The 23,903-nt window shown below is 36.0% G+C and overlaps 1 protein-coding gene across 5 annotated transcripts in view; it reads right to left on the reverse strand.

Annotated features, from left to right (window-relative positions):
• Positions 1 to 23,903, reverse strand: part of LOC145663974 (uncharacterized) — a 32,308-nt gene that overhangs the window by 4,817 nt on the left and 3,588 nt on the right. For 4 of the 5 annotated variants that reach the window (XM_081730226.1, XM_081730223.1, XM_081730224.1 and 1 more), the window contains exons 2-6: positions 22,278 to 22,411; positions 13,979 to 14,310; positions 12,043 to 12,189; positions 9,127 to 9,432; positions 6,620 to 6,765 (exon numbers count right to left, since the gene is read on the reverse strand). In XM_081730226.1, coding sequence (XP_081586352.1) covers positions 6,620 to 6,765; positions 9,127 to 9,432; positions 12,043 to 12,189; positions 13,979 to 14,310; positions 22,278 to 22,326 — 980 coding nt within the window. In that variant the 5' untranslated portion in view covers positions 22,327 to 22,411. The remainder of the gene's footprint in view (positions 1 to 6,619; positions 6,766 to 9,126; positions 9,433 to 12,042; positions 12,190 to 13,978; positions 14,311 to 22,277; positions 22,412 to 23,903) is intronic. The other variant, XM_081730227.1, reaches the window with a different exon arrangement.

Here is a 23,903-nt window from a genome sequence, read left to right on the forward strand (position 1 = left end):
AACACGACATAAATTAAACATACCAATCTAGCTAACCTAACCTCTAGCTAACTTAAACCTAATCCTACCTAACCTGATACAAATGCTGAAATCAGAAATATTGTAAGATATTTAAAGACGTATCTTCATATTCAAGAATACGGATAACTTTCATGTTACATATAAGAAATTCACACAATAATAAAAAAAAGACATATATATTAATTGCACGCTATAACTAGGGTCTACCTCAGCATTTATTTATATTATCAGAAATAACAAATTTAAGTAATTCTTGAAAGAATGTAAATAAGAGTTTTGATTATTTTGTATTAATTTCTTCCTCATTATATTCAAATTTATTTACCCGTATCACCATGGCAACGCTCATGGAATGATTAAAAAAAAATCCTGACATTAAGAGCATGTGTGCTCAGTATCACCAGCAAACATTATCATAACGAATATGGATAAAATATTAACAATATGTAAACATTCAGACGATGTGCAAACTCTCACCGTAAGATCTCATAGCATCAGCTAATTATGAAAGACACAAGGTTAATGAATATTAGATTCCGTCATTGTTCATTTTCCCTCCCCCAAAAGAATGTTTAAATCTGTGTGACGTAGCGGTTTGTTTAACTACTATTCATCATTACTACAAACATGTTCAAAAATCAATGTTTATGGTTCAAAATTTTAGTTCAATCATCCCAAAAGATTACAGATATTCCCAAAGGCTATATTCTTTGACGAAACTTCTAGAGTTCTACAAAATGGAGGTTGTAGTCACTAACTTGTATATCAGAGCTGGATCAAGTTTTAACACAGTGCTGACATTACCTGGGCTGCTGCATACTCTCGGTTTCTGGATTGATCCAACCACGGTATACACATCCAGGACTCGAGTATTACTCTAAATCCATCCCTGGGTTAGGTTTTACAACACTCTCATTCCGGAGCCAGGCCGTATCCACAGCTCAATTGACTTTAGTTATACTTGTCTCTATTTCATGGGAAGAGTCCCATTTTTATCCGATGGTGTGCAGGGTTATGCCGATTATTCTTTTATAAAGGTCGTTTATCCGAAATATTTAATTTACTTGCACATATTTTTAATTTTTGAGGGGGGACTCTTACCCGGTTATTTAGTACTTGATGTTATTCCATACACCTTACTCACCCCTCTCACAAGGCTGGATTTAACTATAATATATATTTTATTTAATTTTCCTACTCATAAAATACAAAATCAGTTTCAACTAAAAGAGAGGATTAATTTATGCTATTTTCACATATCCCATTATCTTCTTTAACACTGAAAATTTAATTAGGCTGTTCCAACTTTGACACATACCAACATGGCAGAAGTCCGTATAAACTAATATCCACTCGATAACATGCTAATCAATGCCGGAATTATTGTATGTAAATCTTTACAAGTGGCTATAAAACAGGTAAGCTCAATATAAAAACATTGCTGTATTCCCATGTTTATCAAAATAATCATAATTCTAATGAGAAACAATTTAAATATCTATAAATATAAACAATAGATTCTTTGTTTACCTTTGAGTTCACATTAGGCCTAAAGTTAAGCAAGCAGAAGTAATCTATAAATTTCTTCCTGAGTCAGTGACAAATAATTTTGGAACTTAAAACAATTTGGTTATTAACTATAATCGCGATAATAAAAAAATTATCTCATTTTATCGTATTGTAATTCCTTAGGCCTAGCAATGTAAACTTAAGTGAGTGCAAAGCACATCGTTTGAATTGTCATGTTACTACATTATTTGCATTATGTAATTTTAATATTTTTGTCGGTACTGAGTCACAATAGGGTGATCAAAAGTAGTGTGTGTCATAATCAAAACAACCCACGACAATACAATACCGATACAAAGTACAAGGAGTACTGCAGTATTATATCTAATGTTACCGGTAGTGGGGAAACGTACCGTAACACAGTGATGAAAGACATGTGTACCTTGATCGCCAGATCAATCGACAGTTGATTATTGACCATTCTTCCATGATTTGGGCGTGTGTTGCTGTACCAAAAATCTATCGTTACAACAACTATGAACGCAGCAAGACGAAGCTATTGCCCATATTGCAAATGAATCACTACCCTTCTGTCAACGAGAATTTGCGCATCGCTTGATCTCCCGTGGAATGGATTTTCTATAGCCTTCCTCCCTCCTGGCCTCACGGCTCCAGATGCCTACATATGGGGTATTTGAAGGAACCAATTTAATGAACAGATAATCCCCTACCACTATAGCAGAGTTAAGAGAGAAGATTCGGTCATTGTTTTGTAGTTCCAGTAACCCGTGTTCATTAACATGTTCATCGATCTACCGCTATGAAGAATTGTGCGAGGTAATGTCAGTATTTTGAACACATGATGTACAGGTGCGATTTCTCTTAAATTTACAATGTGTTGAATAACATTTAGGTAACATCCATTTGACAACACTTATTATATGTTATTATGTTATACAACAAATAAATAAATGTCAACGATGTGATTTCAATACTGTTTGTTTTGAAAACAGTATTGAAAAAAAAAAAAAAAAAACTATATTGTTTCTATTTCTTTACTAAGTTTCAGCTACTTTGTACCTCACGGTTTCCACATTCTCTACTATTTCACAGTTATTGTGATTTCTACTCATTTTCCATCCGCAATTTTCAACGGAACGTCTTCCTCTTCCTAGTGTTCTCTCTATCTATAACCTAATTTGATGTGACCATACTCTTTTCTAATATTCAATGTGGGTGGAAGTGTTATCATCAGATTTTTAGCTTTGGTATTATTTTCTTTCTTCCTCCATTCATTCGTTTCCGGCTCCCCGAACTGGTCTCTGGCTTCACCGTATTTAGCCGATTATAAGGCGACCATTTTTGAAAAACATTTTTCTTTGTTTGAAAAATGTCCCTTAGTTTAGAACTGGTATCGTTAAGTCTTCATCGACAAGAAATAAACAGGTTCCGAAAAATATCGCCAGAACCCGCTCAAATAAGTTTCCGCCAACGTGTAGACTTGATGTTCAAGTTAATGGATTTTCTTTTACAAGGGTGATTCAAATGAAAACATTATAAGTGCTATAAAATGCCGAAAAGTTGTATGATGAAACTAGTATTTGGCATTAGTGTTCCTTGAGTTTCACAAAATGACCAATAGGTGGTACAGTGACCTACAGCACAGGAGACGGAAACAGCATTAGTAAAAAGATGGCTGCGCCACTAGCAAATGAACCGTGTTAGAGCAGAGATCTATAATACGTTTTTTGAGTAGTGAGGGTGTCAAACTTACTGAAATTCATCGCAGGATAACATCACAGTACGATGATTCGTGTTTGTTCCTGCAGCATGTGCACGAATGGTGCAGAAAATTTAAAAACGACGTAATATCTGTGGAGGATCTCGACGACTGGGACAGACTCCCCGCGTAGTGACGAACGAAAACAGTGCTTTAGTGAAAGAGCATCAAAGGATAACAGGTGTATTACTCTGAAGGAAACAGCCATCATTTTGAACATGAGTGTTGGTTCAGAGCACCGCGCTGCAGTTCAATAAAGTGTCTGCAACATAAGTGCCCGTCACTTGACAGCTGAATTGAAAGACCGTCACGTCGATGCCTGTGAAGAATGTTGCGTCATTTCTACGTCGAAGATAATTTATTTCTGGTGACTACCACCAACCAGAAACAAAAAGATCAAGCAAGGAATGGCGCCATAACTCATCACTGAAACCTAAAAAAATTCCGCACTTAACCATTAGCGGGTAAAATTCATGCTCACTCTTTTCTGGAATGCAAAGGAAGGGGGAGCATTTTGGAACATTACATGGAGAGGGGGACAGTAGTAACCAGTACTCACAAACCAACTTCGCCCGGCAATTCGGAGTAAACGACGATGACTTCTGACTTCAACGTATTGTTACAGCATGACAATGCTCGACCGCATACTGCCCGTTTGATAGTTGAGACTATCCAGGATTTGAAATTTGAATGTCTCCCACATCCACCTTATTCACCAGACATCGTCCCCTAGTGACTTTCACGTGTTTTCATCGCTCAAAACAGAGTTGGGAAGCAAGCATTTCAGAAGTAATGAACAGATGCAAACCGCGATGCATGAGTAGCTAGTCATGAATAAAGGTGTCCAAACTCATGAGGTCGGCGCTCACGAGTTCGGAACTCACGCTCACTCGACCTCAACCTCACGAAGTGAGCGTGAGGTCAGACTGGTTGTGAGCGTGAGGTCAGACCGGAGAGGTGAGCGTGAGGTCGAAATGAGTTTGCGAGCTTGAAGTTGAGTGAGGTTAGGTCAGACTGATGTGAGCGTGAGGTCGAGTGACTGTGACGTCGAAATGAGTTTGTGAGCGTGAGGTTGAATCAAAGTAGACACCTAATTCTTCCAAGAGGAGGGAGAAGTATATTGTAATTCGATTTTTTGTTCTCTACACAAAAGCTTCTTTTTCTCTATCTAAAGATAACACCTGCTGTGAAACGACCATAGGTAAGCAGGGAGTATCTTTGGTCCTCTTCTTTTTTTTTTCCATTGGACAACCTGGGATAGAAGTTTTAGTGGCTTTGTGATCATGTATTTCTTAGAAGCAAGTAGAAAATAATCATGGAATGTCTTGATGTTTTGTCAGGCAAACTGGAGTATTTGGCCTCGAAATCCTGTCACGAATATTTATCATTTAATATCATAAAATAACCGATTAAATTAAATTGTTTTGTATTTACCTGCATTTTTAAAGATAAATTACCGCCAAAACTGGTTTGAATATTTTCCTTTGTCCCTTTAACTATAGTTTTCTCTTGTGATTTCGCTAGGTTAAGTCAGTGTTTTATTTACGAATTTTCTGGAGGAGAGGGGAATCTTGAATCTTGGGCTAGCAGTTAACCACATAATTGCAGCCCTCCCCTGCCCTCTGCCGAGGGAAGCCCAGCTCTCCAACTACTTGGGCGCAATTCCTCCCCCCCTTCCGCCGAATATACTATTCGCCCCTAAAACAGAGTGCTTAAATTCTTAGCGAGATTCCCCTTCCCCAATGAGTTTCCACACTGGTTTGCATGTCGAATACATTGCAGGCTGCATCACTTAGTAGCCCTTGTCCATTCTTTCTAAACAGGATCAGCTTATACAGTATTTTCTTCCACCTTCCGTCATTATTTTCTCCTTTCAAGCCACAGAGAATACATTCATTTACCTTCACCAGCCCCCGCCAAGTGGACTTTGTGGTGGACAAACATCGTGTGCGTGGGTTTTCTCGGGGTTCTCTCGTTTCCTCCCACTATTTCATCCATTATTTCATCATCATCGTCTCCTTTGGCCTAACCGGCATAACCGTGGGATTTCATATAGAATGAAGGGTTACGAGAGATGACAACTATTCTTAGATGCCTAACCAGATTCCAAAACCTACTTCTCGCTAGTTCTTACCTTTTTCGCAATATGTATTGAATCCGCAAATTGTAATGTACTTCTATCATTTCCGATTTCGGTGGAAAGATAAGGATGGTAACTAAAGGTATTCTTGGGATGTTTAATCAATTGCAATAAATAAATAAATAAATAAAAAACAAAATAAAATAAAAACCGCTTATCTCTTATTACAGTTTTTACTTTATAGTGATCAACGTTAGAACCACACGTGGTTGATTTCTGCCATTTTCAGTTTGAATAGAAGGTTAAGAATGAATGTGAGAACTTTTCTTAGAAAACTAAGTCGATTCTTTAAAAACTCATTTTTTTAATGGTTTTTGATTTATGTAGATCAATACTGATACTGGAAGTTGTAGTAAATTTATATCACTTTCGATTTTAGGTGCGCGTGCTAGCCAATAGGCTAGCGGGAAGAGCTGTGCCCAAACTCACGAAATCGGTGTTCACGAGTTCGGAACTCACGCTCACTCGACCTTTGAGTGAGTTAGAGGTCAGACTAGTGAGGTGAGAGTGAGGTCAGACTGGTGATGTGAGCGTGAGGTCAGACTAATGATGTGAGCGTGAGGTCAGACTGATGAGGTGAGCGTGAGGTCGAAATGAGTTTGTGAGCGTGAGGTTAGGTCAAAGTGGTCACCTCTGGTCATGAACAAATGACTTTTTTATGAATACCAGTGGTCACCTCAAGTATTCATACCTTCCGAAGCGTTGGAATACCTACATTGAACGTCAGGGAGACTACGTTGGAAAATGATAAGGAAATTTTTTCTTAATTGTTATAACATAATATTTACACACTTTTAAGGTTTTCATTTGAATCACACTCGTAATTGTAGTGGATTTATAGACTCAAAGAGAAATGTCGATCATATGATTACAAAGTTTTCGATCTCGAATGCGAATGCGCATAATGCCAGACGATGCTCTAATAAAGAGTGAGATTTAGATCTTTTGTTTAGTAATTGGTATACTCATTATTACTGGTAATTTTTATTCTTCTAGTTGTAGTTCTTTATTTTATTTCTTAATCTTCATGCTAAGTAACATGATCCCAAACGAATTTGAATTGATTCAATAAATAAATGAATAAATAAATAAATAAATAAGTAAAATAAAATACCATCAACTCGTATTACTTTGCACTCGGAATGAAATTAATATTAAACAAAACTTACTGCATTATGGCCGCAACACCTTCTTGCGACTGTCCTTCTTCGCATTTCACGAATTCCATATTTCTCGGGATGAAAACAGACTGTGTTCCATCTGAGGTGCTTGAGATGTTTTCTGCAGTTCCCTCAAAAATCAATTCACCGTCTTCCTATAATAATAATATTAGTAACGAAATCTGGAACATTTATTCAGTTTTGTATTTTAATTACAAAATTTGTGATTCTTTTGACACTACAAATGAACACACCATTTAACTCTTTGCGAAGAACTGCTTTTCCCAGCAGACGGAGGTTTTCTGGCGTTTTTCCAAATTTTGAAGAAAAGACTAGCTAAAGTTGTAATTATTTTAAAAACATATTTGAAAATTACCACGCTTGCTATGAAAATGTAAAGTGAATGAAAAGCTATGCCCATTGTTCACCTCACTGGACGTTAGTTCCAGAGAAGCTGAGCCCGCCGCTCGTCTGGAGTATATTAAACATTTGTATAGTACTGTTCACCCCAAAGGTCTAATTATTAAACGTGCAGTTATTGTTTTTAGGTTATACTTTCAAATAAATACTTGTCTTTTATCGAAGAAAAATATTTTCTTTTCAAACGTGTTCTTCTGTACACTAGTTGCAGTTATTAATCTTCTTCCATTGTTGCTAATTATTTGGCATACACAATTTTCATGTTTGCAAAGGATTTGAATATTTACAATACTTAGCCATGCCATCAACACTAGAAAAACTGTCAATTCCCAACTTGTTTTTTTTTTTTATTATTATTATATTTATTTATTTTTAAATAATAATAATAATAATAATAATAATAATAATAATAATAATAATAATAATAAACATTCCCTTAAAATCTCCAGTTGTTTCTGGTTTGTAGAAACTGGAAGTTACGGATTCATCCTATATACGTTGTATCTAAAGCAGTTTGTTGGCGAATGTAATGCTGCAAACTAATAGTAGGGCAAATTTAATGGATTTGTGCATAAACTATATGAACAGAAATTTTACAAGTAGCCTATTGTTACGTGACATAATCACTGTTAAATTACTGTACTATCTACATACGTATAAAGTAAACATTTGAAATGAACAATTACATACTATTTTATGCTTAGAACTAGCATAATATATAATTTTTCTTTACTCCCATTTAGCGCCTACCTAATTCAAACACATTACGCAATAGTACGCCAACAATAAATGTGACTAAGGTACCTATGATCTACATATTCAAGTTATACTCGAATCTAATGAGCACCATAATTTGGAAAACTACATCTGGACCAAACAAATAAGTGTGCATCAGATTCGCATAAATACGGTATCACTATATTGATATCCAGTTGTTGTAGATGTTAACACATTACTATAAATACTGCATGTCTTATAGGAAGAATCAACCGATTTTCTTCACACCGTTCCTCCCATAAGTGCCAATTGAATTAAAACTTCATACGACGTACAGGATTGAGCCGGGTATCTAACCTTGTTTCCAGCATACTACACGGGTATGCTCACCATTACGTTATCCAATCATTGTAAGAAAAAAACGGACAGTAGGAACCTGTATGAAAATTCCCTGTGGGGTGACAAATTGACTGACAGTCGTCACAATGGATGAAACAAACATTTCACTGCTGGTGGTAACATTCCGACGCTGACATACTGTGACAACAATGCCACGATCCACTGCAGTACTTCGACCCTGTAGGGTGTTTTCTGCCTGGGTTTATGGTTGTTATGGGATTCAGTTATACGAGAAAGTTGCTCATATGCAACCCATTGATAAAAACGCGAAAGTGAATGCGAGGTAATTCCAGTAATTCACCTATGTTTCAGACTGACATCGCACAATTGCACGGTGCGGAAGCCAAAAACGTGAGAATCAATATGGATAAACTTTCCAAATCTCCAGCAATCTGCGTTTTTATCCGGAAATGGAATGTTAATTAGTAATTCATCTTTTCGTTTCAAGCATTATGATGCCATTTCAATGGAATTCTGCGGCTTTGGTCTGTTGAAAAACTGTCTGCAACATCGGTGTCCGTGTATTCTCATTGGTTTCTGGAAAGCTTGTAGAGAGGAAGGGATCAAATTTCCTGAGCTTTTGCCAATGGAAAGTTCAATGTTGGATAATAGTCCACAGTGCTGGGGTTCAACAGAGCACCATCGGTGCGAGGACGAGATTTCTCCTATGGGAGTGCCTTCCAAAATCAGTTCGATATAAATCGAAAACTCTTGACTGTACTATACTTTTATTATTCTTGGGTAATTCTGTGCTTTAACACACATGATGCTTTAACTAGACGATATATAATAAATGGAGGAAAAATGTGATTAATGATTTTTTTTTTTTCCCACACCGTATCCTCTGTAATATAGCATGATATATGATATTATTTATCGTATTATTATTTCATATTCCGCGTTGGACAGAACATAGTTGACGCACATGAACTGACTTGTGCCTTTACCAAAATTTATAAAAGTACAGTAGAAAAACCTACCTGTTCAATTGTTGTAACAACTTGCTCCTCTGCGATAACCTCTCCAGGTTCCCCCTCTTCTTCAATTTCGCAAACTCCTTCTACTTCTTCCACATAGTCGACGCCCTCCTGTGCATGACAGTCGTCGGCCTCGGCAGTCGGAGACGGGGAAGGCTCAGCCTTATCCGACTCTTCTCCCGGGAACACTTCGGGGAAGATCTCAACAACAATGGGCGATGAATCATTTTTAGACACATCGGAGTCACTCGCAGGTACTTCCTGGTTCACCTCCACTTCTGCACCAGGTGACGGCGGGCCACAGGTTGCCTGAAATTAATTTTGGTAATTGCTAATATACTGTATTTTTGGTAGCAAACAACTATACACAGGACGGCAGGTATTACACATGCACATTGAGGATATATTTATATGGTACTGATAAACATATCAAGGCGAAATTACCTCCAAATTAGAAGATACCTTTCATACGCATACACATTGTGAAAAAATCGGCTGTAAATCTCTTATGTGTTAATGTATCACACTGCTAGTAAAAGTTAGACATTTTGATGAGCTACACCAAGTAAGCGTACTTTCGATTGAAAATATTAAACTTGTAGTGATATAAAACTGTTAGTTTATTCAGTTTTTCCCAGTACCTCGTCATTCCCTAAATTTCACATTGAATACTTCCCGAGGACTCATTAATATAAAATGCTTTGTAAAAATGGTTAGGAAAGTCTCTCCAACTTCACAAAAATAAATAAAATAAAAATCGAATCGCACACTGCATCTCACTATGAAGATAAACGAAGCAACTTTCGTATTTGATATAGGTATATTTATTTACAGCTTTGTCTCGAAAAGAGGAACATTTGCTTTCGAATTAAATTTCTATATCAATCGCATTTCTATCTGTTTCAATACCAAATTAACATTTAAGGTTTCATTTGCCAATTTACAGTGATTAATTACTGTTACATGTAAATTATCTTGTACGAATTTCGATCTAGACGTTCAGATAAGACATTTTTTAAAGATGAAAAAAATGTCATCTAGTCAACTGATCACGAACATAAATAGACGTCAGATACCAATATGTAAGATAACCAAAGGTAATGTATTATATGTCAAAATTAGTTGTCCGTTACAAAACATAATAAACTTACCCGACAAATCAACAAATTAACTGATACTGCGAAAGGAGACTAAGAGAGGTTGAGTGAACAAACACTCTTACAAACTGTGAACTTAAAAGCTATGAGACAGCAGATGCGAATCAGAAGTCAAACGATACGATATTATACTCTTTGGATCGTATCAAAGACCAAGAGTCTGACAAGGAACGGACATGAATTTGTCATCCGGACATCCGAATCAAACCTAGCCCATTCGATAAACATAACAATGATATGTATATACACAAAAAATTAGGTGCCATGGACAAAGGAGTAAGTCCCTGGGGCCCATTGACCCTGTTAGTATAAAGAAAATCGTAGACTCGCAGTGAAATAACTATTGCATCAACACTGTTCATTGGAAAGTCATGGTTTATAGTTCATTCTCTTTAGCATGAAACAAGCTTTCCAGTGGTGCTATGTATTGGAGTCCATAACGTAAACAATAGGTATGAGGGAATATTCCTGATTAAGTAAATAATAACATGAAACTTAATTCGAAACTGAGTATTCACTTGTCCTTAAACGTATTTAGAGAAATACATAATCGATTTATGGTACTATTAAAAGTATTTTATTATTAATTGTTTACTATGATAACAACACTTAGTTAGCATGCGAAATGGAATCACAACCATACCAAAATACTAAAATAATCTACTCGTGCTTAAGAATACAGTCAGTCACAGTGCATAACGAAAATAAATAAAACAAATCGAATAAATAAACAAAAATATAGAATGACACATATCATCAGCATCAATATTTTACGAAAGAGACTAATTTCGTTAATTTGGTAAGATTTTATGTGTAATAAATTAATAATTATTTCGAAATAAAACAGAAAACAATTCTTCACTTTGAACATACATCAGAATTTTACAGAAGGTGAATAATAATAATAATAATAATAATAATGTGATTACTAGTAAGTTACAAAATCATATCATAACTTAACACAAGAACTCAACATTAAAATTTGCAATAGAACATAAGAATTTTTAGAACACACGCGGAGTTTACGGATAACGCGTATCACTTATATTTTCAATCAATCATGCGGAGCTGAATGGTAACATCTGGATGGAACACCTTATGCCCACTTCAAAATTAACCAACTCAAGAATTTCACTCACATACAAACGTATTCTTTTAACACACATTTCTGTAAGGTAGTTAGATTTACAATATATAAGAACACACTATTTATAATACTCTTGTTACATGAAGTGTATAGTTATAATAATAATTAGTGATACAATCTTATAAGGTTGCAATGATTACTGGGCATTTTCTTCTGTTCGACAAGGTACTGCACCAAAGCAATTTTTCTTCTGGTTCAACCTACGAAACTTGTTTTTATCAACTTTTAGGAAACTGTTTACTTGATCCTGGTATCGCATCGTGTTTCACCAACATAGGAACATTATACAGAACAATATACCTTTCTCTCTATTTCAATAGCTGTCTTTTTTCATTACTCCAGTATTTGATTTCTGAGCAACAACCTATTTAACCAGGAACTTCTTATTTACACCTTCATAATCGTTGTATTAATTTCTCTGTTCTTCTACGTTTTGAGACAATATCCAATAGGCTGAAGTTATCTACAACCATTCTCATTTTACAATGCATGATATCCAACACCATTAACCATGGATGAAGGCACCAGTTCATTTAAAGAATGAAAATATTTCTATCGCTAATTAAGAGACTTCGGTTTGGGAGGAAATCAGTAAAAAAAAAAAAAATTGCTCACCTCCTGACTAACTTGTTCAGTTAATTGCAACAGGGAAGTTAAAGTCTTTTCTGCTTGAAGACTACATTTTACTAAGTCATTACATACATTCAGCTTCACGATACATTCCTCACATACTTGTATCGGCAACTTGTCACTTTTCATTACCTGTAAAACAATTGTGATATACGCTTTTATACAAAGCAACTACTTTATACATTTAAATGTTACCTCACAGTTACATTTTTAAGGAACAAATCAATAGATACACCAACTTCCCGATATTCTCGCATCTTCCTATCTTTGCAGATACATTAAATTTACCTTATGAGAAAATATACACAAAACAACCACCTAAAGATCCAAACAACGCACTAAGTAACACAAAACACAGTCTGTATGCTCTATGAAGGATTAATTTGGATAAGGGCTCATAGAACAAACAAAGGAATAGGTTCCTTTTCTTCTTTAATTTTCGTGCTATATTTTAGAAATATATTTTCTGTAATTTAGGTTGTTTGTGGTCCCCACATACCTATCTAAATTACTAATATAATCTGTAAAATATGGGACGAAAACCAAAGAAAAAAAAGTAACCTATCCTCTAAAATTTTAAATTTGTTATATACGGTCTTACCCAAAACAATCTTTTATCAGGGTTCGCACTTATTTAACAAGCACAAATTGTCTGACTTTTCCTGGTTTCCCAGGTTACAATTCACAGATTTCCAGGTCTATATATAATGTGAAAAGGCAACTGTGTTTTTCCGACCAGAGGATTCTTTTCTTTACTATGCATGTATATGTATATAGTATTTATGTATAGTTAGAAGTATCGCAAAACAAATTAATTTTATGAAACAGCATGTTTGGAGGAGATTTCTGCTCTCTTAAACTGTTTTTTCGCAGCAAAGAAAAACACCTACTATTTGTGTATGAAGTTCCATTTCAATTATCCATGTCTTTCTGTAGATTTCAGCACTGGTTAGAGACAATTTCAGAGGGGGGGAGGATTAGCCTTCTTAAAACGTTTTTCCGAAAAAACGAAAAGACCCGTATTTGGACATTTTACCTACAAAATTTCATGAAAAGCTGAGTGCAACACTTTGCGAAGGTTCCTTCTGAGTGAAAGATCTTCGAATTGAAGAGTGGGGAGAAAGTATGGATCTTATGGGAGTGGAGTTTTTAGCTTAGCGGTTAATGCATCGGTACGGTGCGCCAAGGATCCTGAGTTCGAGTCCCGGTTCAGTCATACAATTTTCACTATGTATCAACACAACTTTATTAAAGAACTTAAGAAACACATTTTTATATCTTCAGTTTTAAACAACATGTTTCCTCTCAACAGATTATAAATTACCATTTTTAGCAGTTCACTTCATCATACCACGTGAATCAGAATCTAAAAATAAAATCATATTTGGAGAAAAACAACGTTCAACGATTCAAATTTACATGCTTTGGAAATTCAACGTTCAATATAATTTTTTTTAAACAAACATGTATAATAATTTAGGGAGACAAAGTGAGTACCTTTCAAGTTTATTAATACGGTTGATTTTCAAGCTGTTTACATTACGACAAAATGTAGTCAACCGTACTGGATTCTTGGTAACAGGTAAGTTAGCTTATTTAACACAAATTAGTATTTTTGAAGTGCACTGAACTATATAAATACTTTATACAGTGAAAACAATAATTTATGTACTATACAATTAATTCAACTTGTGAATTGGAAACTATGATACTTGAAAATGTAAATACATAACAAAGGGAAAAAAAAACTGAATCGTTTCTATTTAATTTCCATACTGGATTTAATTTAATGCAACTTCGAAATGGATTAATCAATGTTTTTATTCGATAATTCTTGAATACCACCCTTCTTGATCAAAATATTTCCACAAATGCAATGTATAAATATACTCGAAAATAACTGTACAGAATAAAATCTTACCTTAATGGGCAAATGGTCATGTATTTTCTTCTCAAGCTGCTCTTCCATACCCTTCTCACCAAATATTGGCACAACATTATCACTAATAGTGGCACAAATGCGGCACAGTTGACTCAACTGAATCTGTAAGCTGCAGTTGTTCTCAACCGGTTCCATACAGCCTTGGACATTCAAAATTATTGCAGAGGGCGTCTCACTGCCATCTTTTTCCTCTATTATTGCAGGGTTTTTAATTTTATCAGAGTCTCCTTTCGAGTCAGAACCATCTACAACTTCCTCGTAATAATAGGCTCCGTGAATGGTAGGTTCTATTTGTACCTCATTCTCATTTCCTGAAAAATTAATAAAATATATCATAACATGTTCTTTAGCTTTGGCACATCTAGAAAAAAAAAAAAAAATCTGAGTAATACTCCAAGGCACTTACATTACAAAGCTTCGCCAGAAAAACATCATGATTTAACAAAATAATTTTTGTTGATTTTATAAATCACTTGTACTTGAATTATTTTTAGAAAAACAGAATATAATGTAAATGATATTCCCTTTTAACTGATAAACTATGAGCGTTTTAGGTTTCTATTATGCGATATTAGAACAAAAACGAAATCGGAGGTTTCGTGATATTTGTTATGTTTTTTCCAACGTGTTTCTCACGAGTTGCAACACCCCAACACTAAAACAAGGGAGATTTAATATGTGTATTCCATGGAGCAGCTAGATGTTTTTACGAGGGGTATCCAGACAGTACCAGACGTTTTGGCCTATCGCGGCAGTAGGCGAGGCTAGTCGTCATCTTGGTGTCAGAACGTTGCCACACTCAGAACGCATCTAGCTGTGGTAGCGTGAGAACTGTGACGCTCTTACTGTGCATCCTGCGACATGGTACAATGTGCGCTGCAATATGAAATCCCCCGTCTCTTGTGAGTGCGTTCTGTGATTAGGTTTTCATTGGAAAAAAAAAAAAAAAATAAAAATAAAATAAAATAAAAATAAAAATAAAAAAAATAAAAATAAAAAAAAATAAAATCCATCGCCAACAAGCGCTGGGAGAACTCAGAGCGGAGGTGTTGATTTTTCACGACAACGCACGTCCACACACGGCCAAGCGTACCCGAGAACTCTTGGGTGGTTTTGGATGGAAGCTGTTCGATCACCCACCATACAGCTCGGATTTGGCGCCGAGTGACTACCACCTCTTCCCAGCGATGAAGACATGGCTCGCTACACAACGCTTTGATACTAACGCCGAACTGCACGCCAGTGTAAGCCAGTGATTGAAATCGTAGGCAGCAGATTTCTACCGCGACGGCAACGAAAAACTTGTGCCACAGTACGATAAGTGCTTTATTTTGCATGGCAATTATGTGAAAAAATAGCTTAAGAGAGTACCTTTCAAATGTATATAATACAATTTGGTTTGTTTATTCTGTTACTTCTTTTTTTAAATTTCAAAACGTCAAATTTCTGAATAGCCCTCGTATTTATGAGTGTAAACATTTAATTTCCATTTTATCTTGCTCAATATAGCTTTGGAACTATTCCTCAGTATTAATAATGCAAATCTGACAAAGCACCAAATATATATTAATACTTGTGTAACAGTTTCGGCATTTTAACACCGCCTTTTCTGCCTGATAACGTCTGATGAAGACGGTATTCATTGCCGTAACTGTTACACAAGTGTTATTAATATACATTTGCTGCTTTGGCCAATTTCGTTTCATTAATTTCCATACATCCTATCACTACCAAACATCGTCCTTCATATAAGTCACAATAATGGCTGACAGCTGTCAGCGAAAATTCGACGTCTAATATAAAAGTAAGCCTTTGAGTTCATTGGTTATCACTTCACTTCAAGCGGTTCACATTACAAAATATAACCAACTCATTTGTTCTTCGGACGATTTTGTTACTCGTATATTTTTCAGGAAAACTCCTACATTATTGTATAAAGAAGCTAGTGCAACAAAGCGGAGTGGTGCAGACTAATAGTACAAAACTTGTAACATGAGGGTTGCATAACTTACACTTGCTGGTAACATTACAATATCAGCTTTAAAACCAATCAAAATAGCCAGCCCTAGCCTCAACATAAGATTCACAACTATTTAATGTTGTAATATATATGTACAGGGAGGATATATATATATATATATATATATATATATATATATATATATATATATATATGTGTGTGTGTACAGTATGTATAAGAATGGATTTCATTCGGTCGTAGCATCTGTAAAAATTGTCCAATTTTAATGCGGTTTCTTGCAAATTACGCAGGAAGGATGAAATATTTTTATGTATCATTCGTTGTGATAGTGTTCAGTGTATGCAAAGAATGATAACAGAAAAACTGCCAAAATGCTTCAGCGCTTCAAAGCGAAAAGTATGAAAGTCCTCATCTAATGCATTAAAGCACGTGACAACACTCGAATGACAGGAAGATGTTTTGCGCTCAGATGACAGATGTCACCACGAAGCGCATTGACTAAGACTGACGCGATAACGTCCGTATTGTATGTTGTGAGCTGAACTGTTTACCATGTCATACACTTTGGAATAATGTGTTTTTAACCCATTAACGCCGAAATTATTTTTTGATTTTATTTTCAGTGAAATTCGTAATTTTGAGTTATTTAGATGTAAAGACCATTTATGAGAAATTTTGAGTTCGTGACGTAAGCGGTTTTGTTGGGGTGCCCCGTGATCATATGAACACGCTAGGCGTTTAAGTACTTTCGTATATCATGATTAAGTGGATGCCCTGTTAAATTATTAACACATATGGAAAAGAAAAGAGACACTTATTGTCTTAGAAATTATTACACTTTAAAAAGCAAAAACAAACACAGTATTTGGACTATGGAAATATCAGGTTATGGAGCCCAATATTTATGGGACTTTATGGAAATCGAAAAAAAAAGTTTGTAGGCGCACAAACCCATGGTACATTTGAAACATTTCGTTGGTACTGTGTTTGAACACAGTGTACTTGCACAACGTTTACGCTTAAACCGAACCACTAAGTGGTTTCTCCCATAAAGACAAACTTCATCCCTTACATGGTGTTGTTAACTGCTGGACTCAGAAATGGCTGGAAAGCCCTGCATCTAATAGAATGGCTTTATAATTTTGCAAATAAGTTTGTACAATATATCTTGCAAATTCTAAGTGTGAGATGCCTATTCTGGCTTTTCTCAACATTAGCCATGTGATTCGTGCGATACATCAATCATCCAAGAGAGAGGCGCCCACCACCACTTTTTGGACTTGATTCTAATTCTATAATATGATATATCCTGGTCCATTTGATTGGTAAGTATCATGTGCTTGCTAATATTCTCCGAATTCATACGAACGAGTACTTTCTGTTTTCATTTTGGAAATTTTGTTCGACATTAAAAACAGGCTGAACCCCGTTACACGTAACGCAGTTGTAACGACAGAGTTGTCACATCATCTTCACCAAGTCAAGTATTATCTGTATTAGCATGACTGGTAAGTTGGCAGCCTGTAAGCTTGTCCATTTCCACCCCTTTTCCCGAATCTTCATCCGAAAAGAAGTTAGGTCTCGGAGGTTCAGCATGTCTTGCATGTCATGCACGTCATCCGATTCTAAAATATCAAGAATTTGTTGAAGTGAAAGAAATCTGTGTCTAAAGGAAAAACCATACAATTACCAGTAACAGGAGTTGCAAAAGTCATTTCAAATAATAATAATAATAATAATAATAATAATAATAATAATAATAATAATAATAATAATAATAATAATAATAATAATCATCATCATCATCATCATCATAAAGTAAAAAGAATAGAGTAAGTTAACTGAAAGCATGTACAATCTGTTCTAAATTGATAGACCTGCAAAATTTTACTGTATTATTGACACCTATACGTACGTACGTAAGAGACAAGAAGCTACTTAAGCGCCTTGCGTGTTCATATGATCACACTGGTGGAAAACGTCAATACCCATGAACCAAATATTTTCAGATGAGTGAAATGTAATCTGTAACAACTTTTGACATCTCTAAAACATAAACCAGCAGAAAATAATTTGAAAGGATAAGATATAAGATTCTTTTTTAATACTTACTGCGAGGACGATGCATTTTTCTTGTATTTCTGGCGCGTTGCGGATATCTGTACCTCTAGGTTACATTCACGCCGTAATGTGGAATTTGTTTTGTCTGAATTTCATTAAGAGAACCTTCTCCTAGTAGTCAACACACAAAGTGTAAAGAAATTACTGAAAGTATGTTATACAATTCTTATTTTCATAAATACTAACTGCTGTGATCATATGATCACGCACGGCGCTAATGGGTTAATGAAACGTACTAGAAAATTTGTTCCATTGCCGCTCAGTGGAAGTATGACGTACGTGTAAGTAAGGTTGGTGTAAAGGGACAAGCTTTGTCGATAGATGTCACTAGTCTTCGTATCTCTCTTATATAGTTATACCTTTCGCGAAAATTCACGATTTCTCTCACAAGTTTCAGCTTAGAGAGTTCAAATTTTTAGACAAGGAACTTCATAATCAATCAAAGGCAACAACTCGTGCCAATTTTTTATTTAGAATTTTCTTCATTGTTGAAAGTTATATTTTTAAAGGTTTGAAAATCCATTCCAACAATAATGAAAATTCTAAATAAAAAATCGGCACGGATTGTTGCCTTCGATAGACTATGAAATTCCTTCTCTAAAAATTTGAAGTCTCTAGGTTGAAATCTGTAAGAGAAATAGTGAATTTTCGTGAAAGGTAAAAAATACATGAGATACGAAGACTGTAGTGACATCTATCGACAAAACTTGTCCCTTTAAATCAAGGTTGGTGTAAAGGGACAAGCTTTGTCGATAGATGTCACTAGTCTTCGTATCTCTCTTATATAGTTATACCTTTCGCGAAAATTCACGATTTCTCTCACAAGTTTCAGCTTAGAGAGTTCAAATTTTTAGACAAGGAACTTCATAATCAATCAAAGGCAACAACTCGTGCCAATTTTTTATTTAGAATTTTCTTCATTGTTGAAAGTTATATTTTTAAAGGTTTGAAAATCCATTCCAACAATAATGAAAATTCTAAATAAAAAATACATGAGAGAGACACGAAGACTGTAGTGACATCTATCGACAAAACTTGTCCCTTTAAATCAACCTTAAACAGGACACAATATTGGTACTGGTAAAGAAGCTGGAAACGACTGGGTCGTTTCTTAGTGAAAGAAGTAAGCATTGATCACAAAGTGAAGGTGTTGTTACTGATGTCACGGCTCGTCTTATGAGGTCACCAAGAAACTCTCTCTGGCGTTTATTCCAAGAGATGAGATACAGCTATTCTACGTGCTAAAAAGTTGCCAAGACAGCCCGATTACGACCTTACAAAATAGCTGCTGTTCAAGAATTGCGTTGCCAAGATCGGAATAAACGGTAACCTACTGTCAATATTTTTTTGACATATTGCAAAGCATGTGGTTTACAGACGAAGCATGGTTCCACTTGTGTGGCTACGTGAACTCTCAGAATATGCACATGGGGGCATCAGAAAATCCGAATCAAATTACTGAGGTATTGCTCCATTCCATCAAAATTGGAGTGCGGTATGCTGTGTCCGCAACACGAATACTGGGATCCATTTCTTTCGAGAAATTGACATTTTTAATGAATTTTTCCAACAAGTAGACGACAATGAACTAAAAGAAGGTTATCATCAGAATGATGGGGCCACATGAAGCAAATCTCATGAAAGTATGGTCCTGATCACCAGTTACTTTGATGATCGGATCATTTCTAAGAACTTGTGGTCCCCGCGACCCCAGATTATTTCCTGTGGGAGTTACCTGAAGGGTCGTATGTGCCGATATACCCTCCGAAGCACCGGAACACTTGCAAGCTAACATCACAAGAGAAATTGCAAACATCACCCAGGATACTTTGTGGGCTACTGCAGCGAACATGGAGCGACGGGTTCGAGTCATTTCCAATATCTGCTTTAAAGGTAAGTGATTACCATCCTGAGTCATTTGCAACGAAGTGCAATAAATGTCGACAGTTTTTACAGATGTTATAACAGAATAAAATCCACTAGTTCTAAAAAGAAATTGAAAAAGAAAAATCGCCATTTCAGCGGTTTTCCGGTTACCACATTACTTGCATACAAAAAACTTTACCACAACAAATGGTGCATAAAAGTTTCATCCTTCCTGAGTCAATTACAATAAACAGCATTAAAACTGGACAATTCTTACAGATGTTATTATGACCAAATGAAATCCACTCGATATATATACAGGGGATGGATAAAAAACTCTAAACTTCATACAGGTAACGTAAGTTTGGCCCTCCACTGTACAACACGTGTTGCGGTTGCCGATTTTTTTTTTTTTTTTCAATGTGTCATGTGAACCTACCTCTTTCGTCAGCAGTAACCAGGTAACCTGTGAGTGTCGTGGTGTGAAAGCGGTGCGGTAAAATGGGCGACCTGACAGACTTCCAAAGAGGCATGATCGTTGGTGCCCATCTGATTGGAGCTTCAGTGGCAACAGTAGTGAACATTGTGGGGGTATCGAAAGGCACTGTGCCCAATGTCACGAGGGCATACACAATTCATGGGCAAACGACGTCTGCAAAGCACAACAGTGGTCGAAAGACAATCCTGTCAGATAGGGACCGGAGGGCGTTAAAACGGATTGTAGCAGCTAAGAAGAAGACCACTGCAATGAAAATTACGTCTGAACTCAATTCTGGCCTACAGAACCCGGTTTCATTGAAAACATGCGACGGGAACTTCATAAAATGAACATTCATGTCAGGGCCGCTATCGCCAAACCCCTGGTCACAGCAATAAATGCGAAGAGGCGTATCCAGTGGTGCAAGGACCATAAGGCGTGGACTCATGAGCAGTGAAAACACGTAATGTGGTCCGATGAATCGATCTTCAACTTGTTTCCAACAACCGGTCGTGTTTACGTGTGGAGAACACCGTCGCAGGCCTATGATACAGACTGGTCTGCTCCTAACTGTAAAGCATGGGGGTGGTTCTGTTACAGTATGGGCAGTGATATCGTGGATTTCTGCAGGTCCCATCATAGCCCTGTATGGAATGATGAATGCTAAGGCGTATGAGGCCATTTTGGGGGACCAGGTTCTACCCATGGCCCAAATATTGTTCCCTGATGGTGATGGCATCTACCAAGATGATTTGGCAGCCTGTCACGCTGCAAAAACGGTGAAATCATGATTTGAGGAGCATGACCAGGAGTCATCACACCTCCCCTGGGTCTCACAATCACCAAATCTTAACATCATTGAGCCATTGTGGTCTGAGTTAGAGAGGCGTGTTCAGTCTCATTACCCTCCACCAACATCCCTTAAAAAACTGGAGCATGTTTTGCAGGAACAATGGTACAAAATTAGACATGCCACGATTTAGAAGCTGTATACGTCCATTCCACGTATCCAAGCTATTTTGGACGCAAAAGGAGGCCCCACACCATACTAGGTATGATTTTCACACTTTTGCAAACTTTTTAGATTTTTTTGTCCCACCCCTATATATGTATATATAAGTATTCAATAACCAGGATTCACAAGATAGACAGGTGAGTTTTACACCTTTAAGAAAATTATTTACTTACAACAATATAATGGAAACATAATCAAACACTAAGAAAAGATAGACTACAAATTCTCTCACTAAACTTTTCATCACATAAAGAGGGAAAACAGAAAAAAAAAAAAAAAGCAAAAGTGCTTGTCACGGTGGACGGTGCTAGCTTGAAATGCAGTTATGTGATACTGTAGCTCCGCTGAATCCAGCGTTTATACAGCGCGAAAGATGAAACTAATGAGTCGATGGTAAGAGTACAGAAAAGCAAACAAAGTAATACATCTTTTTTCTTTGAATTACAGGGAACTATGTAAAATTAAATTCAATGTATGAAAAGGAGCAACTGGATCGGTGAAGATTGTTTGAATAGTTGAGGATTGTCTGAAGAGTACAAACATATTACTTCTGTGGAAGTGAACTGAGTGGTGGCTAGAGTACCAAGAAGACATGGGCTCTTTTTCTGAACCAGTCACAATTTTTTAATTCTACGATTTCACTGAATTCGCACCTCGAGATGATATGGTATAAGGAAAAAATGGTTGCTACTCCCACTTTCCATCAAGTTGTACTATTCATTCGGATGTAACTAAAAAAATAAATAAATAAATAAATAAATAAAGGTCCTCTTCCTAATCACACCTACATATCGAGTAATTATTAATACATACTCACCTTGGGAAATCCATTTAATTGTCACAGGTATCGCTTCGCTAGTCTCCATGTTTCGGTTAGATCATTATCAAATATTTCAAGTTAAACCAATAACCCTACTCAACATTTCTTCTTCTTGATATTGATCTGAAAAACTTCAAATATTAAATATATTAGCAATATGTATACATTCAGTGTGCCAATTACAAAAATATTTAAAAAGAAAATAAATTTGAAAATAATTTGCTAGTATAATTTTTTATGTACTAACTTCTGCTAACATAAGCAACACTTCACTTTCAGGAACAAAAACATAAGGGAAGATGGGGTAATAAGAGACAACATTACTGACAGTTTGGTTTATCATCAGAAAAACCGAATAAATTTCACAGCTTACTGTATCTTTCTGTGTACAAGCCTAGAAAAGTTCAATGCATTTAGGCAACTTCTTTACCTTCTTTTCTGCCTTTTAAAAATTCTACCAAAAACTTTAGGTACAAAAGTCAATCTTTTTCGTGAAGAATTGTTTTTACAACTTAATTATAAATGTTTCTAAAAAATTGTTTACATAAATTTCTACAGCATTAGTGATACTTCAAAGTGGAATTGTTCTAGTTTTTCTCTGAGAAGTGAGCTTGCCAGAAAATGCGTCTCTTATTAATCCATTTTTTTGTTCTGTCGGGGCTATAAGAGACAGTCTTTTGATCTTTTCGGGTTCACTAACTGAAGATTAAAATGCCAAGAACATACAAAAGTAGACATTTAAGGGTGTGTTATTCGCAAGAAAACTTAAGCAGCAGATGCAGTGCGAAGAGGCCTTAGCATTCGTGAAGCTGCCAGAAGAGTTAATATTCCATCGTCCAAATTGGGCAAACACTGCAAAATAGGGATTGGCATCGTCGGTGGTGGGCCAAAAACAGAATTTTCAGAAGCAGATTAAGAAGCAATTACTGAATTTCTTCGTGAATGTGTGCAGTTCATGGGGAGGGACTAACAAAGAAAGAGACACTCCAGTTAGTGAAAACTAACCAAGAAGATTCAAACAAGATGGAAAGATGGAGAAGGTCCTAGTAATGACTGGTTCCATTTGTTCCCTAAAAAAACATCCGAAAATTGGTAATTCGAAAAGGTGAAGCCCTCAGTTCACAAAGAGTAGGAGGTACAGACCCATTTGTAATGCGCGAATTTTACGAAGACGCTGGAAAGATGTACAGGGAAGAGAAGTTTGGGTCAGATGATGCAAACTTTATTTTCAATTGTGACGAAACACCTTTCACACACGATCCAAAGGATATCAGTATTGTGGCCGAAAAAGGGACAAAAAGAGTATCAAAAACTACAGCAGGAACAGAAAACTAACAAAATAGTTCTTGCATGTGGAGTAGCACACGGGTCCAAAATGCCCCCTTTTATTATTTTTATGGGAAAGCAGATGTGGTCTACTTTCACACCGAAAATATGAATTTCCTGGCACCTTTTATGCTGTCCAAGAAAATGGATGGATGGACAGTAACCTCTTCATCAAATGGTTTACGGAACTTTTTGTTACCAATATTCCACCAAAAGATAAAAACGTAACAGGAAGTTATTTTTTGACAGTGTGAAGTTCCATATTAGCTACAGTCTTGTTAAAGCTGTCCAAGAAAA

This window comes from Thermobia domestica, chromosome 11 (assembly GCF_964235325.1).
Source record: "Thermobia domestica chromosome 11, izTheDome1.hap1.1, whole genome shotgun sequence".
Classification (NCBI taxonomy): domain Eukaryota; kingdom Metazoa; phylum Arthropoda; class Insecta; order Zygentoma; family Lepismatidae; genus Thermobia; species Thermobia domestica.